General features: G+C 42.9%; 1 protein-coding gene across 2 annotated transcripts in view; it reads right to left on the reverse strand.

Annotated features, from left to right (window-relative positions):
* PPP1R37 (protein phosphatase 1 regulatory subunit 37) overlaps window positions 1-13,123 on the reverse strand; it is a 1,521,445-nt gene that overhangs the window by 1,197,837 nt on the left and 310,485 nt on the right. For both annotated transcript variants that reach the window (XM_044086439.1, XM_044086507.1), the window contains exon 3: window positions 9,627-9,672. In XM_044086439.1, coding sequence (XP_043942374.1) covers window positions 9,627-9,672 — 46 coding nt within the window. The remainder of the gene's footprint in view (window positions 1-9,626; window positions 9,673-13,123) is intronic.

The following is a 13,123-nucleotide window of genomic DNA, read 5'->3' on the forward strand; positions in this document are numbered from 1 at the left end:
CCTTGGAGATGTTTTCTTTTGGGAGGGGTTGCCATAATCACAATAGTGTCCACCGCCAGACCCTTGCTCTAGTGGGGTCTGTCTTTGGGGGGACCAAAATTTTATAAGGTTTTCTGGGGAATGGTTCTGCTACGTCAGGTTGTCTCTAAGCCCTATGAGACACCTGGTCCACTTGGGTGTCCAGAGGTGAGACCATCCAGGACATGGATAGGTCTGCGTTAATGGCCTCCAGAAAAAAACTCCTCCTCTGGGGAAGGGGCTCCAGTGATCCACCCCATACTACTTCAACAAATCAAGCAAATCACCAAGAGAGGCATCACTGTAGGGGGATTTCAAGAAGCCTCCCCCCCTTCAATGAGGTTAGTGTCCTTGGTGAGGTATTCCTCAGGGGAATCCAAGTGCTTCCTTGTTGCACTTACTCTTCTCAAATACCTCCCTGGGTGGAGTAGCAGGAGGAGACACAGAACATGCAGGGAGCCCTGGAATCAGGGGAGCCTGGAGACCAAATGATGAGGGCTGCCCCAGACCCAAATGATGCAAATTTATACACAAAGACAAGGGAGAGATCAGGATGGATCCAACTTAGCTGTTAAAACTCCCAGCTCAGAACAGGTAAGTATACTCTCCAAATTTCAAAAGCCAGAAAGTCAGAACTGGTGCTCCTGAGATCCAAGCTATCCAAAGGCAGGAACAACTCCAACACCTGGAAGGCTGACCCTGACGAATTAAGGACTAAGTTGGCGCTGGAAGCAGCCAAGATGTCAGCACCACCGAGGGTTGGTGGGGTGCAGTTCAGATGGATCAGACAACCCCTAGAACCATGGAAGCTGGGAAGGAACAGCAACACTGGAAGCTGAAACCTCAGTCTTCGAAGCTGAGGATGATTCCTAGCTGCATTTGCACCTGAAGAAAGGACTGCATCAGTTGTTCCAGATCTGATGGCTTGAGGCTCCGACCAACCCAGTGGACTTAGAAGAAGGAGCAAGTGGAGGTGGTTTAGATGACCTCCTAGTGGTCATTGGATCTGAAGAGCTGATCCAGAAAAATGAAGCTTGGACCCAAGGGGGCAAATGAGAAATTAGTGGAGAAAATTCCTCAGGTATGATTGGGAAGAATGGAGAGTGGAACCTGCCCCAAAGAAATGGAAGGGTGCTTATACAGTGGAGAAAATTCCTCAAGTGTGATTGGGAAGAACACAGAGTGGAGCCTGCTCCAAAGAAATGGAAGGGTGCATATACAGAAAAAACTTGGAATGGTTAGAGTGGGGAAATTGGGTGTCTCTGACATCATTATGACAGGTGACAAGGGCCAAAGCAACACTGAAGAACCACAATGGAATAGAAATGGAGGTGGTGAAGGTTTACAAAGCTTTGGCTCCGGATGGCCCCGAGTAGATTAGGAAGAGCATTTGCACTCTTCTCTTTCATTGTTCCTGGTCTTCCATTCCTTATCTTTAAATCTCTCCTACTCCCTTTTCTCTTGCTTCATGCTGAGGTGGGAAGAGGATGAAGAAAGTACAGTTTTGTACCTACCATAAATGTAGATGTCCGAACTGGATAGCATCTGCAGTCATAACAAGTGGGTCGTCAACAGCCCAAATAGTCGACGGCGGATTTCAAAGTCGGCCGGCTTGTAATGCTAATCTCTGCCAACGTCATCTCTGTTGGTCTTGGTATAAAAGCATCAGCCGACGCCATTTTCCTCAGTGTTTCTTGCCCCAGATGCCAGTAGCCCTCTTGCAGGGTAAAATTTGGATAGATGCCAATGTTTCCAAATAGATAGAGGTAAACACAACAAACAATATGTACAATATGTACATATATACAACAAATACACCAAAAGACTCCCCCAACAGCTAGCTATTAGGAGGGTAAACACCCTAGGAGTACCACAGAGGGGAAGGAGGAGGGTAATCCTGACTGCAGATGCTATCCAGTTAGGACATCTACATTTATGGTAGGTACAAAACTGTACTATGTCCTTCATGGATGCATCTGCAGTCATAACAAGTGGGTAGAATACCATAGCCAACTAGGGGAGGAGGATAAAGGTAGATTATGGTGTGTTTAGGATCCCTTGCAGTACAGCAGAGGCAAACCCTGCTCGGGATCTGGAATAAAGAGGCAAATTATAATGCTTGGCAAATGTATGCACGGAGGTCCAAGTAGCCGCCTCAATAATGTCTTTGGTTGCCACTCCTCGTAAGAAGGCTGTGGTAGTGGCTGTTGCCCTTGTAGAATGAGGTCTTATGTTCTGTGGAATTGGTTTTCCATGGAGGGAGTAACAGTATCGTATGCAATTTCCTATCCATTTGGAGATTGTCTGTTTGGAAATAGCTTTTCCTTCCCTTCCTGTTGCATAGGCTACAAAAAGTTGGTCAGTCTTTCTGCTATTTTTTGTTCTGTCCAAGTAGTAGCGTAGCTGTCTATGTACATCCAAGGTATGCAGTATTCTTTCCCTCTGTTTTGTGGGTTGGGAAAGAAGGTAGGTAGGTGGATTGCCTGGTTTAAAGATACTCTGGATACCACCTTAGGCATAAATGTAGGATTAGTCCTCAAGGACACTCTATCTTGGTGGAAGATTAGGAAGGGTTGCACTGCCATTAAGGCCTGTAGTTCTGAAACCCTCCTTGCTGAAGTAATTGCCAGTAGGAAAGCAGTTTTCCATGACAGGTGTTGTAGGTCTGCTGTTGCTGCTGGTTCAAAGGGTGCTAGTGTCAACTTTTCTAGCACAAAGTTTAAGTCCCAAGCTGGTAATGGTGGTTTCCTTGGAGGTTTTACATTCTTGATTCCGCTGAGGAACTGCCTGAGCAAAGGGTGCGAAAAAACAGGTGGATCAAAGCTGCATTCTGCTGAAATAGCTGATGCATGTATCTTGATGGAGGAGTAGGACAGGCCTGAATGAAGAAGTTCGGCCAGATACTCCAGAATGTTAGGCATATCTATGTTTGACACATCTTTTCCTCTTTCGGTACTCCAAATGACAAACCTTTTCCATTTTCCAGCATAGTTCTTTCTTGTTGAAGGTCTGCGTGCTTCAAGAATAATGTCTTTAACTCTTTGGGAAAGTTCTGGATTAGCTGCTGCTATGTGATGTTCCATGCAGTCAGTTGCAGCGTTTGTAGGTTTGGATGTATGATGCTGTAGTTGTTCTGAGTTAACATCAAAGGCATCAGGGTATTGGCCACATGTTGTTCGAGACATGCTCTTCAGTAGTGGGTACCAGTGTTGTCTTGGCCAGTTTGGGGCTATCAGGATTATCCTTGGACGTTCTTCCTTGATTTTTAGTAGTACCTTGTGTATCAAAGGAAGAGGTGGGAATGCATATGCTGTTAGGCCTTTCCAGTTGAAGGAGAGTGAGTCCACTTTCCATGCTAGTGGGTGGAATGTCCTTGTGCAGAATTTTTGAGCTGGTGATTGAGAGGTGATGCGAATAGGTCTATCTGTGGCATTCCCCATTTCTTTGAGATGGTCTTGAAGATGTCCGGTGCAGCTTCCATTCGTGGGCATCAGTGGTTCTGCTTAGTATGTCTGCTAGAGTATTGTCTTTCCCGGTACAAATATTGCCTGTAACTGAATGTTGTAGCTGAGTGCCAGGGTCCACAGCTCCAAGGTCATTCTGCATAGGGGGTATGAATGAGTGCCTCCCTGTTTGTTGATGTACCACATGACTGTGGTGTTGTCTGTCCTTATCATCAACTGGCCCTCTTTGAGGAATGGTTTGAACTTTTGGATTGCCAGTTTTACTGCCAGCATTTCTTTTAGATTGATGTGCAGGTGAAGTTGATCCTGTGTCCACAATCCTTGCACGCATTTGTCCAGCATGTGGGCCCCCATCCTAGGTCTGAAGCGTCTGTTGTGATGGTCTGGCTTGGTTGACATCTGCGGAAGGGCAGGCCTGGGTTTGACTGGCATGCCTGAGCCCACCATAGGAACTCCTGTTTTAAGCATGGAATTAGTGGGATTTCTGTTTCTAGACTGTGTCTGTGTTGGGACCATAAATTCTTTAGGTACCACTGTAGTTTCCTCATATGTAGTCTGGCAAATGGGACCAAGATTATGCATGATGCCATGAAGCCCAAGGCCTGTAGAAATTTTCTTGCTGTTAACTTGTTCAGTTTTGTTAGTGCCAAGAAGTAAAGAGGAAGTTCTTTTGTTTTTCTGTAGTCAGGAATGCCATTTGTTGTACTGTGTCCAATTCCGCGCGCAAGAATGTCCTTGTTTGGGATGGTATCAGCCTTGACTTTTGTAAATTGACTGTGTATCCCAGTCCTTGTAGCAAGTAAATGACCCTTTGTAAATCTGTTGTCAGCTTGCTTTTGTTGTCCCTTGTAGCAGGCAGTCGTCCAGGTATGGGTAAATTTGAATTCCCTGTAGTCTGCAATGGCGATTACTGATGCCAGGCATTTTGTGAATACTCTGGGCAGTAGATAAGCCAAAGGGCAATGCTGAGAATTGATAGTGCTCTGATCCTGCAAGAAATCTGAGGTATCTTCTGCAGATTGGTCGAATGGGGGCGTGCAGGTATGCCTCCTTGAGATCTAGAGTTACCAGCCAAGACTCCTTGCCCAGCATGGGAAGAAGTTGCTGTAGGGTCAGCATTTTGAATTTTGGGACAATGATGTATGTATTTAAGGTGGACAGGTCGAGAATTGGTCTCCAACTTTTCTCCTTTCTTGGAACTAGGAATAGTCTGGAGTAGAACCCCTTTCCTTGTTCTGCTGTTGGCACTCTTTCCACAGCTCTCATGTTTGCTAACTCCATTATCTGGCGTAGAGCCTCTGTTTTTTGATTTGGAGGTAGATTTGGCATTCCTCTTGCCTGGTAAAGTGTGGAAGTGAAACCGTAACCTTGATCTATGGTTTGTAAAATCCACTTGTCTTTTGTTATGTAGTGCCAGTTCTTTGAAAATAAGGTTAACTTTCCGCCTAGAGGAGCTGCTATTTGTTCCCTGGTAGGCGGATTTAGGATTAAGTCACTGTGGTTGTGCTGATGTAGTGGCAGTGGGTGTGTCTGTGCCTCTGTTGTTACCTTGCCACTGTCGTCCTCTGTAGGCACCTCCTCTGGATTGGTTTCTGCCTCTGGAACGCCTATTCCTGCCCCTTTGAAATTTTGTGGAGTCAGGAAAGGACCAATTTTTGGCAGGCCAGTTCCTGCTAAACCTTGGGGTTGAACCTGCAAGAAATCTTTAACAGTTTGAACAGATTTTGCCTTTTCTTCCATTTTCTTCATAACCTGCTGGGCAGGTGTACCAAACAAACTTGTCTTGTCCATAGGAGCATCTAGCAACTTAGCTTTAACATGATCCGTAAAGCTTGTTCCTTTAGCCATGCATGCCTTCTTATCACTGTGCCTGTCATGGCTGATCTAAATGAAGCCTCCAGTGCATCATAGCCACATTTTAAGGAATGGTTGCTAACCTGTTGTATGTTATTTACCATCTCTAATACATATTTCTTATCAAGAGATTCATCAGTAGTTAGTTTTTAGTTAACTGATCAAGCATAAACTCTTGGTATTGTATCATGTGAAACTGACAGTTTAAAGCTCTAGCTGAGAGAGTAGCTGAAGTGTAGACCTTTTTACCCCATCTGTCTAGTGACCTTGCTTCCCTTTCAGAAGGAATAGGGTTTTTAGCTGTGGTCGCGGTTACTGCCTTGGGACCCTGGGATATAGTTTCTGGGTCTGCAAGTGGGGCCTTGTAAAGGTGGTGATGAGTATCTGGCACCCTGTAAAATCTGTCTGGTTTGGCAGGGGCTGGGGTAAAGAATCTGGAGCGGAGCAAACATCATTGAAAGCATCATCCACCACAGAGAGAACAGGAGGTATAGCTAAGGGCCTGTACTGTGGGAGGTGCAGAAAGGTCCTAAGTCTTTTTCTGGAGTCTGAAAAATCCTGTTGCTGCCATTGGAACTGTTCTCGCATGGCATGCAAGGTTTCCCAAAGGAGAATTCTTCTGGTGGGGAAGCAGCTGGAATGGATTCTTCAGCATCAGAATCTTCAAAATTGGAGAAGGGAGCCTCAGGCTGGTCAGTTATGTCTGATTCATCAGCAGAATCATCAGAAGACACTGGCTCAGGGGCTCTGCCCTAGGTCTCTTCTCTGGGGCTGAGAGGCCCTGTCTGGGTGAGATTGAGATCCTCTAATTAAAGAAATTAAATCTTCTGCCAAAGAAAGCATTTGAGAACTAGAAGAGGGCCTGGATGAGGGGTTTAACAGGCACTGATTTAGTAGTCTTGGCTGCTTTAGCCCTGGCGAAGGCCTTAATGGACATGGCTGCTGGAGGCCTAGCAGCACCACGTGCTGGGGTAGAGACATCCAAGGGATGGTGTCTGATAAGTCAACCACCGTAGTGGTAAAATTTCTGAGGTCGATTCAAGAATTGTAGCAGGGGCCTCAGTTGTAAGAATAGGTTCAGCTGTACTTTGAGCAGTTTTCTCGGATTCGCCGAAACCGAGACACTCGCGTTTGCTTTGCCGTGGTTTCGGCCGAAACCGGACCGCGAAAGTGTCGGTCTTTATCTTTGGCGCTTTTTGGAAGATTGGGTAGTCGGAGGATCCGACGGCATAATGTACGCAAAATCAGTACCGAAAAACTGTTCTGCAAACTCCGACCGACGCCTAAGCGCTCGCCGGTTGAAAGAGGCACAGGCCGAACAGGCTGCTACGCCGTGGGCTGGGCCTAAACAAGGCAGACAGTAAGAGTGGAAATCTTTATGAGGTATTTGTTTCCCACAGGTTAAACAATTGTTAACTTTTTCTGACATCGGCTGAGGCAAGAAAGAGTCCCCAACGGGTACTTAGCTTTAGAAGTCTTCAAGTAGTATTCGGTAGAAGTAATCTCTGGATCCGACCGACCGGCACTTGCGTAACAGCTTCTGCTTCGCCACGGCAAGAAAGACTGAGGAAAATGGCGCCGGCTGATGCTTTATACCAAGACCAACAGAGATGACGTCGGGTGGAGTGCGACATCAGCCGAAGCCGGACCCGGACTTTGGAATCCGGCCGACTGCAGGGCTGCCTGACGACAGGACAACCCACTTGTTATGACTGCAGATGCATCCATGAAGGACATCAGCTGAGGACTGGAGAAAGTCTTTAAAGATGCATCTTCTCCTTCCTTTCATTAAGGGCTCTGGTGCCAAAAGCAAAGCAGGTCTGACAGTCTATCTCCAAGTGCAACATGCCCAAATAGTAGACACATTTGTCTTGGGCGCCTTGTAAGGGTAATCTGTGCCAAAAGGGGACATTTTTTATACCTTACAGCTACTTCTATACTTAGGTGAAGCAAAAGCAACACAGTGCAACAGAAACAGCAATAACAAAATAACAACCCCTAGGAAAAGGCAAAAACACTACTACTAATGACTGTATCACATAAAACACTAAGGTGTTACTGACTACTCAGAAAAGTTACATAAACCTAATACGCACTATTTAGATAACACACAAACTTTTTTTTTTTTTTTTTAAAGAAAAACACCCAATGCTACCTTATCTGCCTTTCTATGCACTTAGATGAACTTACAACCTAACTACAGCAAAAAACTAACAACACTACACTACAAAGATAAAAGAGATGCAACAAAAAGAAATGCCGGCACTCCAAATGCTGAGTGCTGACACTCTTAAAAATCAAAACTGCAAGAGAACACCAAATCTCAAACATTATACATCTTAAAATTTCTTTTTTGCAGGAGGGCAAGCCACACTGCACCCCCTCCGTTATGGGGGCACAGTCCAAACACACACTCAGGACTTGGTATATACTAACTCTGAAATTGTCATACCTCAGAGAAAAGGGAATATTCCAGGAAATGACCATCTCGGACTTAGTATACGAGAGTCTTTTTTTTTTTTGGCCATTTAGTTTCCATGTTTCATGACTTGCTCTAGTGGGGCCCACAATTTCAAATGGTTACAAAACTTACCATAACAGTAGATGTTCCAACAGATCACTACTGCAGTACTGCAATCTTCTCACCACACCCACCATCTGATTTTACTTATTTTTGCTCTCTGAAGGACATTTTTCCTTTATTTATTTCTCCTTGGACAGTGTGGAACTCTCTCTCCTTTTTTCTACTATGACCTACATTTACAGATTTGGACCTTTTGGTCTACAGTTTTTTCTGATTACAGCCTCCCTTGATTAGGGTAAAAAAAAACTCTGAAATTTAGCACCTGTAGTTTCCTTTTGTATCAGCATGCCCGCATGCTACTGTGGACATGCACTGAGTTTGGAAGATGCCTAAAAGCTTGTGCAAACTGTCCAGAAGTCCAGTCCTTACCAGGATACGTCACACATACCTTCATGTTACTGCAACAGTGATCTATTCAAACATATGTTGTTATGCTGAGTTCACTTACACAAATGTATTTTCACTATGCATTATTAGCTCATTTGTTAACACTGACCCTTTACCACTGTCCCCTTTATTCATCAATGTACTGCTTTCTTGTTTTAGTGTAGACAACAGAAATAATAAATGTTCAACAAAGGACTCAAAGACTGTTAATAGCTCTAAGTTTCAGCTATTTCAGATCCTGAGCTTCATCCTTCCTTCACCAATCCATCTGCCCCACAGTTCATAGGATTTGCTAAAATCAGCTTCCTAACAAAGTTTGTCTCAAAGGGTAATCAGACATCTTGTGCAAGAGAGACAATTCCAATTCAAGTATGCGGCAATTTTATCAAGCTCTGGTGCTGTATGAAAGCCAGGCAGCACGGTGTACTTTTCTTAGCATGAATCAGTCAACTTAGTAAAGAAAATACTGACATCTAGCATTACTAGTTATGTTGAATTCACAGTGTCTACAACAACTGTACATAATGGTGTTGCTAAAACATCAATCAAAATCTGATGCTTCGGATTAGCAGACAAACTCACTATATACTCTTTGGTGGTTTCCTATGTTGGACTACACAGAGCATCTGGAAAACTGAATTGAAGCAAATGGCAGAACGTATCTGTTCTTCACTGTATGTGATCAACAACACAGCTATTTAAACAGAAATTCATTTTCCATTTAAAAGGATTTTTAATTAAGCCACCTAATAAAACAATACCAGATGACATTATACATGCCTTAAACTTTGAGTACAGATTTCTTACATTCCCAATAAACAGGTATGAAGCTTCTCAAAGAGCAACAGCAGACAAACGGGTTTTAACAAGGTGAACCAGATTCTGTGGGCAGTTGGGAGACTACAGAACGTAAACTAACTTTGGAACAGCAATGTCTCAGTAGTTTTCTGAGTGACATTATACCACACAATACTGAAAGACACAAAAGTTGATTCTAACAAAGTACTGTGCTGTAGCATCAAGAAGTCAGCAGATTCGATCAAAGAAGTCAACTTTCTCAAGCAGTAATTACTCAATACGTGTGAAGTGTCAGGACACCATATGCGACTCTTACTACTTAAGTAATCTCAGTAAAACTTTAAAACATCAGAATGGATCACATTTATTTAAGGTAGTGCTCCATTTTTAAAGTGTTTTGTTGCAAATCTCATGCAGGCAAAAGAATAATGAAAGTAAACTAAAGACTAAAAATAATACAGTTATTCTATACTTAATCCTTAAGGAATCTTTTCATATTATAAAAGGTAAAGGACACTGACCTTTAAGATCCATGCATTCAATTCTCTGAGCCAGGTCTTTAAAATCCTTAAAACAAAAAATATATGGCAAACAGCAGATTAGCAGGAATGACCATTCTCTACAAGTTATTCACCTTATGTTGCTTTATTTCAGAAAAATGGCAAATACTGAAAAAGAACTGACACATGAATGTATAAATATTATTGTGCTTTAAAACCTGTACTGATATGCAATACAGCAGTTTACATAAAACATCCAATACATTGCTACTGCTTTGGTCAGTCATGTCACATCAACAACGTTTCACAGCATCGATTCTCCTGAATTCTCTCTCATTGCACAAGCTTCTCCAGACGCATACACATACGTAAACACAATAAAAAGTTGACAGCCACTAGTAACACCCGGGTCAGTGGTCAGAAAAGTGGTAAGACAGCTGCAAGCTGCACAGCAAAAAATATTAGAAGGTTGTGAAATGTGGCTCAAGACGGACTAGGTAGGCAGTATTAGTGACACTGTGCAGCTAGGACTGCATCAGGAGGTGATTTACTGCAAAACAATGAGTTGCACAAAACACAGATAGTGTCACATTAAGCCATCTGACCACCTGGGCCCAACAGTGTGCATGTAACACACTCACAATGCTGCACATCCACATGCACAACCACACACTACCAGCTGCACGGGTGAAAGCCCAGACAAGGGCTACACTGCAAAGTCCCTATTGTGTTTATATTTTAAATAGGAAGGAAATGGGCAAACAGGACAGGCAGAAAGTGGGAAGAGCAAGTACAGGAATGCACAGGGGCACAGAAAGAGTGGCATGAGGAGGGAGTTGAAGATAGGATTTTTTTTGTCTGAGACAGGCAGCCATGGTAGCGTTGGGAGGTGTGGCTAGGAAGAACAGTATAGGTATAACAGTGGGTAAACAAAGACGGACAAAGGAGGCACTGATGTAAATTGAGTGGGGTGCACAAAGAAGGAACAGACAGACTGACAGAAGATAACTTGTAATGGAGAAGACTGGGCAGCAAACTAATAAGGGAAGTGACAAACATGGAAAGAGAACATCATGTTAGAGGACAGGGTGGGGTGAAGACTGACTGCCAAGCTGCACAGAACTACACCCAAAAGACGTCAGTCAGTCACCGCCATGACTGCCTTCATGGTTGGGTCCAACACTGGTGGGCCAGTGGTCATGGCCATGCAATGGTACAAATCACTTGCTGCCAATCAGGGTGCCCAGCATTCACCACAGCTGTCAGAAGGTCTTCCACTTCCCACCAGGTGACCCAGGAAGACCCCCCCCCCCCCAAAGACACCCATAGGAGTTCTCCACCTCCCACACAGGAAAAATAGCATCAGATAGAACCAGTGAACCCTAATGGTTGCAGGTGTTTTTTTTTTTTTTTGCCAAGCATACTTCTTCCTAGAATACTCTATGCCTTTTCATAGCAGTATTCTGCCATTTCAGTTTCCTTCTACCTCCTCTCACCATTAATGCAGAATGGCCTTAACCTGAATTCATGAATACACAGAGAAGTTCTAATGTCAGACTATTTGTTGATAAAACAAGTTAATCATTGCTCTTTCTATGATTTACTGTGAAAGACTGCCTAAAAAAACTAGTTTTAGATACACTCCCCCACTCAATGTCTCAACTCAAAGTTTCAGGCTTCCTGTTACTCACATCTGTGTTACCAACTTGCCTGTGGTCAACAGTGAGCCAGATGATGCCATCAAATATTGCAACCAACTTCTAAGGAAATAATGCAAGGTATCACATAAAGCCAAAATGGAAAACAGCAGACCGATGAATTTATTGCAGGCAGAAAACAAGTACTTCTATCATGCTTTCTTTACACGTCATTCTGAGCATAAGAACAAAAGAAAGGAAACAAACTTTATGGTGAGGAAAACTTTGCATCTATGTTGTCCTACAAAACCAGAGTGAGAATACAGTTTACAGTTAGGATACTAGGCTGGTCTTAAAAGTATTTATTTAGCAATTACAGAACTTGTTACAATAAGGAAATTGGGTGCATTTTGGTGAAAGTTTTCCATACTGATGGCTTCCATGTTTTTAAGTTTCATTAGGGAACATTCAATAATTTCTTCATATTTTTAGGACCAGAAGATTGCCAACGAGAAGGTGAGCATGGTGTCTTAGCAGTGTAAGAAATAGCAGTTTAGACCCACCACGGGAAGTCCTCCGGTCATTAATTAACATACTGCTATAGATCTATAGTTGAACGTTACTGAGAGAGAACATTTTTGCATTTTAAACCCCAGTCTTTCTGTCTGAAAATTGTGCAAGAAATTCAAACAATGGCTTAGTATGGCACAGACGAAGAACAACAAGGTACAGTGGTATGAAGGAACTGTGCTAGGTTAATAGTCAGGAGATGGGTATTAAAAAATAACATACAAAGAATGGGAAGAATAATAAGCAATTATTTTACTCCTGTATTGCACACCGAGTGGATATGAAAAACCCAACTACTACACATTTACACTGGCACAGTTCAAAGTAATGTAAGCATGGCTGTAAACATAAAGAAATGCATCAGCCAGCAAATATACTTCTAACAAGCAGCTGCCTTACATAAATACAGGGACATGGCAACAGAAGAAAAAAACACTGTCTTCTCAAAAAGTACTTTTACAAAACATAGCATGTTATTAATGGCTTATTGTCAAAACTGAACTCCACCTGCCACCACCATCACCTGGTAGATTGAACGTATAAGGAAAGCAACTTTATGCATTTGAACCCCTCCCCACCTCTATACAAAGTTTTACTATACTTAACTTTAGGCAGACTCAGCTAATGTCACAACTGTTGGACTCAGGAGTGTGTGTGTGAAAATGTCACTGAAGAGACAAACAGCAGAAGTATGTTATTTAAGCTTCTCAGCTGCAAAAACACACTGTGAAGCCTCTGAGAAATTATTCATTAAGGGAATAAATAGTCTCACAGAAGCAGACTCTAAATTCTGCACAACAGTGAGACATGCACAAGAAATGAGAGACAAAGCAGCATGTTTAGTCAAGCAGAAAGCACCATAACTCACTCAAATCCTGTTCCGGGGAATTTTTAAGTACTTAAACAGCCACTCAAAAGGCACAAAGACCTCTGAATGGCAGGGGAGAAATGATACAGTTTACTTAGTACAGCAGTACAGAAGGCAGAAATAGTGTTCTTTAGATGAATGGTAGAGAAAGAGCTTACTCATGGAATTATTTTTTCTACAGAAAAACAATAAAACAGCAGCTTCATTTCAAATGTTTTCAAGGAAAGAGACAAACTCTGCAACATGAAATTTATACAAAAACAAGGCATACACAAAACATGGATTATAAAGTTACATTTACAAAAAAGTACAGTTGTGTAAAATCTTGCCATAACAGAAAATGTCCTTCTCTTCACTGTTGCAATATTGTTTACTAAAAGGGATAATCTGCCACGGGTAGCCCAACATCTGGCCGGTATACCAAAAACAAAGAAGTTATGTTC

Source organism: Protopterus annectens, chromosome 1.part0 (assembly GCF_019279795.1).
Source record: "Protopterus annectens isolate FY-2018-M chromosome 1.part0, PAN1.0, whole genome shotgun sequence".
Taxonomy (NCBI): domain Eukaryota; kingdom Metazoa; phylum Chordata; order Ceratodontiformes; family Protopteridae; genus Protopterus; species Protopterus annectens.